The 8238-nt window shown below is 46.3% G+C and overlaps 1 protein-coding gene across 1 annotated transcript; it reads left to right on the top strand.

The window, feature by feature from the left end:
- Positions 1-2339: 2339 nt before the first annotated feature.
- adra2a (adrenoceptor alpha 2A) lies at positions 2340-4854 on the top strand. Its single transcript, XM_041867298.2, has 2 exons — positions 2340-2640; positions 2784-4854. The coding sequence occupies exon 2, from the start codon at positions 2983-2985 to the stop codon at positions 4294-4296; it is 1314 nt and encodes a 437-aa protein (XP_041723232.1). The 5' UTR covers positions 2340-2640; positions 2784-2982; the 3' UTR covers positions 4297-4854.
- Positions 4855-8238: the final 3384 nt, after the last annotated feature.

Below are 8238 nucleotides of genomic sequence, written 5' to 3'. Positions count from 1 at the left end.
CACGGTTCAATCTCGCATCCACTCATTCTTCTGTACTGATGCTTGCATGCCTCCCACTCTGTTTCCAACCTGTCTAAATAAAGTGCAATTTAACGATATATATAAATAATTACTCATTATATTTATATGGATGGCTACGTCTGAATTTGATTCAATATCACGGTTGATTCATTATGAATAAGTAGATGGATATGGTCTGTGTAATACAACTGGAAATTGTACTTCTCAAACTCGACACACTTCCATTCTATTGCACCTGTACCCAGAGAGACCAATGTACGGCTCTGCCTGTCCCAATACAAGAGCGCCCCCTACTGGATAATTTAAAACATGGTCCCTCACATCTCGACTCCAGTCAACATCAATTACTTTCACCCTTCAACTTCTAAATTTATTTGAATTATAGTCAGATTGAGGATTTTGACTGGGGTTTCAGAATACATTACATTAGACATATTACAGGTGAGGTACGTTTTTTTCTTCTTCTGTCTTGCCGTTTCCCATTGAAGCCACCACTAGAAAATGGAGAGACAGGAGTTTGGACATTGGTAAAGTATCACAATACTTCATGTGTCATCTGGACTGGCAGTCTGAATTTGGAATTTACTGCATTCAGCACTTAATGATGATGTTGCATCAGAGTACGTTCCAATTTATTGCATTAACTAAATACCTTGCCTAAAGATTTACCTAGGATAGTCCTGTCTTAACCTATTTAAATAATGTCAAATATGTGACACTTTTGCATTTAAAAAAATATATATATGGGAGAACAGAAGTTGGAAGCACCTATGGTCATATTAGAAAAGGTTAAAGTTAAAACGCCTAATAGTTAATATTGTTTTCAGTAAAAGCATAGTGTACTATGGGGTATTATTCGATACTTAACGGTAGGTTTTACACTCCTGAATGTCACAACATCAGTGGTGATGGCGCGCCTCATAGGCTATTTCTTCCAAAGCGAACCAGAGAGAGACAGTCGCTGGGCGCGGAAGCTTTTTCAGAAGACGACAGGTGTCACTGTATCCTCGCGCTCCATCCGCGCGCAGATGCATGATCCTAGCAGTGATGTTTACTCAAAACACAGAAGTCCGGTGTCATATGATATCACACTAACAACACCTTCCTCCATTCCTCTGCCAACCACACATGATATGGTAGAAAAGCTTTCTAATGGTAGAAGGCTATGTTATTGAAAGCACATGTTCCAAAATGGGAGAGTGGCTAAATTGAGCATAGCCTACCTCTTTTGTGTTATCACTCTTCAAGTTGATCCAATGTAGTCTGTCTCAATAATATATTTTAAAAGTGCAATATGCAGAAACCGCCTCTGCCATTTCCTGGTTGCTAAAATGCTAATAGTTAGCCTAATATCAGTTTATGTGACAAAACAAGCAATTGTACCATCTAAACCGCTATGAAATATATTTTCAATAACCACAAATATTGTATTTTTAGCGGTTTGACGCTGGTGTACAAAACCGAAAATAAAAGACACAAAAACTAAACTTAAGTACAGGAAGCATAGAAATTGCATACAAAGAACAGATCTATCTATCACTTCTTAGACTTGCTTTCCATGAGAATGACAGATCTATAACTCACAGGTCGCCCAAAAAGTTACATATTGCAGCATTAAACAATGGAGATACATAAAACTCCCATTATTAGGATATAGGCTACTTTAAGTGGTGTCCAAATCATATGTTTTTACATGTTATGTGCATACTTAGGAAAGTATTAGACCATTTAAATCATGTGATGTTCTATGCACGAGCCTTTGCAAATGCTTAATAAATAGTGATCCATCAATGAGCCTATTAGGCATCACATGGCTTGACATTGGTTATTTTACCCCAGAGGCTAACTATTAAGCTTAGGCTACAGCCAATGTTGACTGGTCAATAGTTTACTGCTTAGTAGGCCTAGCCTATAATTCTCTTATGTGGTCCTCTGTAGCTCAGCTGGTAGAGCACGGCGCTTGTAACGCAAAGGTAGTGGGTTCGATCCCCGGGACCACCCATACACAAAAATGTATGCACGCATGACTGTAAGTCGCTTTGGATAAAAGCGTCTGCTAAATGGCTTATTATTATTTACCATTGACTATGACCCCCAGCCCCTTCAGTTTTTTATTGTAACAGTTTTAGAATGGTTTGTGTGAAAATAAATGCTGCTTAAAAGGGGTGGGCTCGTGAATGGAGTTAGCGCGCGCCAACTAATAAAAAAAAAAGCCTGTTTAATTTCCACGTGGTGTGGGCTCCGGGTGCTGCTATAGCAACGCAGTACTGGTAGGTTGGGGTTGTAAATAGAGGGCGTGGCGCAGCGGTGCTTGGAGTGGCCAGCAGTAGCATAGTAGGGCGAGAGTCTCCACTCACAGAGCCGACGGCAGCAGCAGCAGCAGCAACCACAGGATAACGTGATTACGGCTCTATTAGCTCTCTGCTAGTGAGGATAATTCTGTGGAGAGGAAAACTGACTGTGAAATCTTAGCTCGCGCTCATCCATGGAACACAGAAGCGATGCGCGAGAAGCCAGCTGATTCCCGAGTAACTGACCTGCATAAACAAGTTGTTACTCGCTGTCCATTCTATTGTCGGGCACTCAAAAGGACCCAAGTGACACAGTACGATGCTTGAGGTAAGAGTTATTTTTAATGTGTTCCTGCTATATTCTTGGAAAGTATAACTAGAGAGTTATGTTGTATGTGTGTAAATTGACAGTTAAAACATCTCCAGTTTGTTCTTTTAAAAATTCTTACTTCTGCGCCTCCTATTTTTCAGATGAAGTGACAGTCAGCCATATTCAACCTAAACTGTACTTGGTCGACCAACATGCAATGGAGCGAAAAATAAATACACAAATAACAGTGAAGAGTCCCACACCCTCCCTTTCCAGTCTTCCAGCTGCAAACTACACGGTTACCCGGACGACATTTGCTGACCTCACATGATTGGATCCCTGAGGATCTAAGGAGAACCAATGGCGGGGTGGGATAACATGACGAACATGAACAATGAGACTCTTACAAGCCCGACCATCATGAGCAACATGACCAATGAGACCATCCTTGGGGGTCCGCCCTATAGCCTCCAGATCTCGTTGCCCCTAACGATCCTGGTCGGGATACTCATCCTATTGACAGTCTTCGGCAACGTCTTAGTGGTCATCGCTGTGTTTACTAGCCGGGCCCTGAAGGCCCCTCAGAACCTCTTCCTGGTTTCGTTGGCGTCGGCTGACATTTTGGTTGCAACCCTGGTCATGCCCTTCTCCCTGGCCAACGAACTCATGGGCTACTGGTACTTTGGTAAAGTCTGGTGCGAGATCTACCTCGCACTGGACGTTCTCTTCTGTACGGCGTCCATCGCCCACCTGTGCGCCATTAGTCTGGACAGGTACTGGTCAATCACCCAGGCCATCGAGTACAACCTGAAACGGACGCCGCGCAGGATCAAGTGCATCATCGTCATCGTGTGGGTCATCGCCGCGGTTATCTCGTTCCCGCCCCTCATCACCATGGAGAAGGAGAGCGATAAAGAGGAGGGGCCAGTGTGTAAGATCAACGAAGACAAATGGTACATGATCTCGTCCAGTATCGGCTCGTTCTTCGTGCCCTGCGTCATCATGATCCTCGTTTACATCCGGATCTATCAGATCGCTAAGAAACGGACGCGGGCGCCACTGGTCGACCGGAAACCCAAAAGGGTGGCCGCAGCATCGCCGGTGACGGGCAAGAAGGAGAACGGGGCTGGGGGGGTCGGATGTGACCAACACGCTTGTCACGAAAAGCTCAACGGAGAGCAAAGAGAGGGGGATGAACACAGAGGAGAGGAGGAGAAAGAAGGAGAGATAAACGGCGTGGACATGGAGGACTCCTCATCCTCTGACCACCAGGTCAACAACCCCTGTTCTATCAAGAAGAAGAAACACACGGCTAAAACCAAACTGAGCCAGATCAAACCAGGAGTGGACCACCCAGCGTTGCCCAAACTGGTGGTGAGACAGAGCTCTAAGGGGAGTCGATGGAAGGGGAGACAGAACAGAGAGAAACGGTTCACCTTCGTCTTGGCTGTGGTCATTGGAGTTTTTGTCATTTGCTGGTTCCCCTTCTTCTTTACCTACACTCTGAAGGCGCTCTGTGACTCGTGTTACATACCTGACACACTGTTTAAATTCTTCTTCTGGTTCGGCTACTGTAACAGTTCAGCCAACCCTATTATCTATACAATCTTCAACAATGACTTCCGAAGGTCTTTTAAAAAGATCCTATGCAGGGATAACCGAAGATTGGTATGATTGGACTTGGGACTTTTAGTTGTTTACATGTTTTTTTAAATAAATAGTTATTGTGCATGGTCGGATCCGTGGCTTTAAAAAAATAATGTACCTACCTGTGACAAAACATCTAAATGTATTATGTTGCAAAGGCTTTTGGGGGAAAGACTAAAACCTACTACAGTACGTGCAGTAAAAGCATTGAAATGTGGTTTTTCAAAAGGTCGGCCACACTACGCCACACCACAGCTTGGAAACAAACTATCCTGTGAATACAGACTTTTAAAAAAGCTCAACCATTCCAGCCCCGTTCATCCAACATTCAACCAATGTTTTTCTACAGTTTTGTGAATGTTTGAATCACAACATTGGATAAACGTGGTCAGGAATATGATAATATATGTAGTATTTTCTGATGTTATGTTGATATGATGTTGAAATAATTGTGTCTTTCTGAGCCACCTCGTGTATTCTATTTCATCGTTATTGAAACACACTACCATTTTATATGGTATCAAGTTACAACTGGGAATATGGGTTACCATAGTTATGGTAAGAATAAACATCTCTCAATGGCCATTGTTCTGGTTTCTGAACTCTTTTAGGAAGGTCAACTCTGTGAGATGACAGCATCACAATATTATGCGTGGTCACACATACACACACACACACACACACACAGCAGTGTTACTTCTGATGAAAATAATAATGTCTCAAATTCATGTCTAGGGAGAGAACACAGACAATAGGAAAGGGAGAAAGAAGTGAGATTGATCATTGTTCATGAACGTGCTTCAGACACTGTGCTTCACTGTGAGGCCAGGGAATATGGGGTGTCATTTCAGAAGTAGTGCACTGTATAAGGAATATAGTTCCATTTTGAACATAGCCTAGCAGCTGTAATCAAAGGCAGAATGTTAATTCCCAGTCTGTTCAGCCTGGCACACACACATCCACCGGTAGTTAGGCAGTTATGAGAGCAGGTCTCATCCGTGTTGCAGAGTAACTGTTCATTTAGAGTTCCACGTACTGCCGCCTCACGCATCATTAAACCCAGGACGTGGAGCTAGCTGGCTCATCAAACCAGAACCTGATAGACTGGTCATGGGTAGCACACACTCAAACACACACTCTCTCTCTCTCTCTCTCTCTCTCTCTCTCTCTCTCTCTCTCTCTCTCTCTCTCTCTCTCTCTCTCTCTCTCTCTCTCTCTCTCTCTCTCTCTCTCTCTCTCTCTCTCTCTCTCTCTCTCTCTCTCTCTCTCTCTCTCTCTCTCTCTCTCTCTCTCTCTCTCTCTCTCTCTCTCTCTCTCTCTCTCTCTCTCTCTCACTACTGAGCACACATCTAAAGAAGACATAAAATGATAATAAGTCTTACCCTAGCTATGAATGTTAGTCTAGCCCTAGTTATAAATGTTAGTTTAGCCCTAGCTATTCATTAATCTAGCCCTAGCTATGAATGTTAGTCTAGACCTAGTTATACATGTTAGTCTAACCCTAGCTATGAATGTTAATCTAATCCTAGCTATAAATGTTAGTCTAGCCTTAGTTATAAATGTTAGGTTAGACCTAGTTATAAATGTTAGGTTAGATCTAGTTATAAATGTTAGGTTAGACCTAGTTATAAATGTTAGGTTAGACCTAGTTATAAATGTTAGGTTAGACCTAGTTATAAATGTTAGGTTAGACCTAGCTCATAGAGGAGCACAGCATGGTTTTTAAATGCCAACATCGTCTGTGTGAAGATATTGTCTACCTGCCCTCATTTTCAGGCCGTGAAAAAGACCATAGACTTTATTTGTAGATGTTTTATTCAAAACAAACCACCAAGCTCTGTGTGCGTTCACTTGGGCCACATAACAAGAACCTTGTATGAATCAGCTCAACTAACAGGTCAGCTGGTAGTCTACAGCCCTCCCTTCACACACACACACATACATGCACACACGCACGCACGTGCTCGCACACACACGCATGCACACACACACACACACATCCCTCATGGAAATAGATCAACAGACCTGAGTGCTCATTTGTCACCAAGGCCCAACCAATCAAAAGACAGGAATACATGTCACCCACTTTCCTGCCATCTCGGACATATCAATTGAAGTTAGGATGAGGTGCTGTCGAGCTGGAATCACATTTGACCTGACTGCCTCACTGTTGATATCATAAAACCATATAGGGGAGGAGGGAAATGGTGATGAATCCAACACACCCATGTATTATTCTGACCCCCAGTGCACTTTCAGGAAAAAACATCCGCTTTTTCAAGTGGCCTACCCAACCATACCCAACAATATCATCGTGGCAGAATAGGGCAATATGATTATGGGCATTGTGAAAGGTGTGGTGACGCATTACTCTTCTTGGTTAAAAAAAACTAAAAACAGAGAGAGAAAGAGATACAGTATTGTATTGTATTTGGCTACCTATGTTTTCCACACTGAGATTGTAGTCTATGTATTGGTAGAATGCCAAAAATATAGTTGATGATTAATCTTACTTAATACCTGTTATCCACTCCTTGTCACGATCGTCGGGAACAGAGGACCAAGGCGCAGCGTTGCAGGCAAACATACTCTTTAATTAGAGACACGATCAAAACAATAAACGATACGTGACAGTTCACGGTCTAACATAAACAGACTTGAAACAAGATCCCACAAACACAAATGGGAAACAGACAGTTTAAATATGGCTCCCAATCAGAGACAACCAACGACAGCTGACACTCGTTGCCTCTGACTGGGAGCCACTCAGGCCAACATAGAAATACACATACCAGATAAACAAATGAAATGCACACCCTGGCTCAACATACAAGTGTCCCCAGAGCCAGGGCGTGACAGTACCCCCCCCTAAAGGCGCGGACTCCGACCGCGCCCACCAAACACCACAGGGGAGGGACCGGGTGGGCACTCCGCTTAGGCGGCGGATCCGGCTCCGGGCCTTATCCCCGCTCCCTCTCCAACCCCCCAAAGTACCCCTGGTCCGGTCTGGCCCCGCTGGCCGGAGCTGGACTGCACACTGGTGGAGCGGATTGCTCTAGCTCCGGCGTGAAGCATCTGACCGGTGCCGGACCAGCCACCGGTGGAACAGGCACGGGCCGTGCCGGACTGACGACGCACACCACTGACTTGGTGCGGGGAGCAGGAGCGGGCCGCGCCGGGCTGACGAAACGCACCACTGACTTGGTGCAGGGAGCAGGAACGGGCCGAGCCGGGCTGACGAAGCGCACCACTGACTTGGTGCGGGGAGCAGGAACGGGCCGAGCCGGGCTGACGACGCACACCACTGGCTTGGTGTGGGGAGCAGGAGCGGGCCGAGCCGGGCTGACGAAGCGCACCACTGACTTGGTGCGGGGAGCAGGAACGGGCCGAGCCGGGCTGACGAAGCGCACCACTGACTTGGTGCGGGGAGCAGGAACGGGCCGAGCCGGGCTGACGAAGCGCACCACTGACTTGGTGCGGGGAGCAGGAACGGGCCGAGCCGGGCTGACGAAGCGCACCACTGACTTGGTGCGGGGAGCAGGAACGGGCCGAGCCGGGCTGACGAAGCGCCCCACTGACCTGGTGCGGGGAGCAGGAACAGGCCAGACCGTACTGGGGACACACACCACTGGTCCTACGCCGGGATCTGGAATGGGCCGGACCGGACTGGTAACACACCCCAGTACCTCTCGCCGTGCCTCTACACCTTCCACCCCCTCTTCGACCAGTGGCCCCCGTAACCTGGCGGCCTCCTCTGCCAACCCGCTGGGCCGCTCTGCCGCGGTCTCCTGCTGGCCCGTCGTCCACGGCGTTAGCCCCCCCCTAAAAATTTTCTGGGCGTCTCTCCTACCCGTGGACCAGGTCTCCATGTCCCTCGCCAGCCTTTCGCCCTTCTGCCACAATGTCAAGCCCTTCTCTTCCTCACCCGGCTTGACCCAGTTGAGGAGGCGAAGGAGATCTGCTAGAGAT

The sequence above is a fragment of the Coregonus clupeaformis genome, chromosome 38, assembly GCF_020615455.1.
Source record: "Coregonus clupeaformis isolate EN_2021a chromosome 38, ASM2061545v1, whole genome shotgun sequence".
Taxonomy (NCBI): domain Eukaryota; kingdom Metazoa; phylum Chordata; class Actinopteri; order Salmoniformes; family Salmonidae; genus Coregonus; species Coregonus clupeaformis.
The sequence above is the reverse complement of the archived record's forward strand: the minus strand, read 5'-3'. Positions and strand labels throughout refer to the sequence as shown.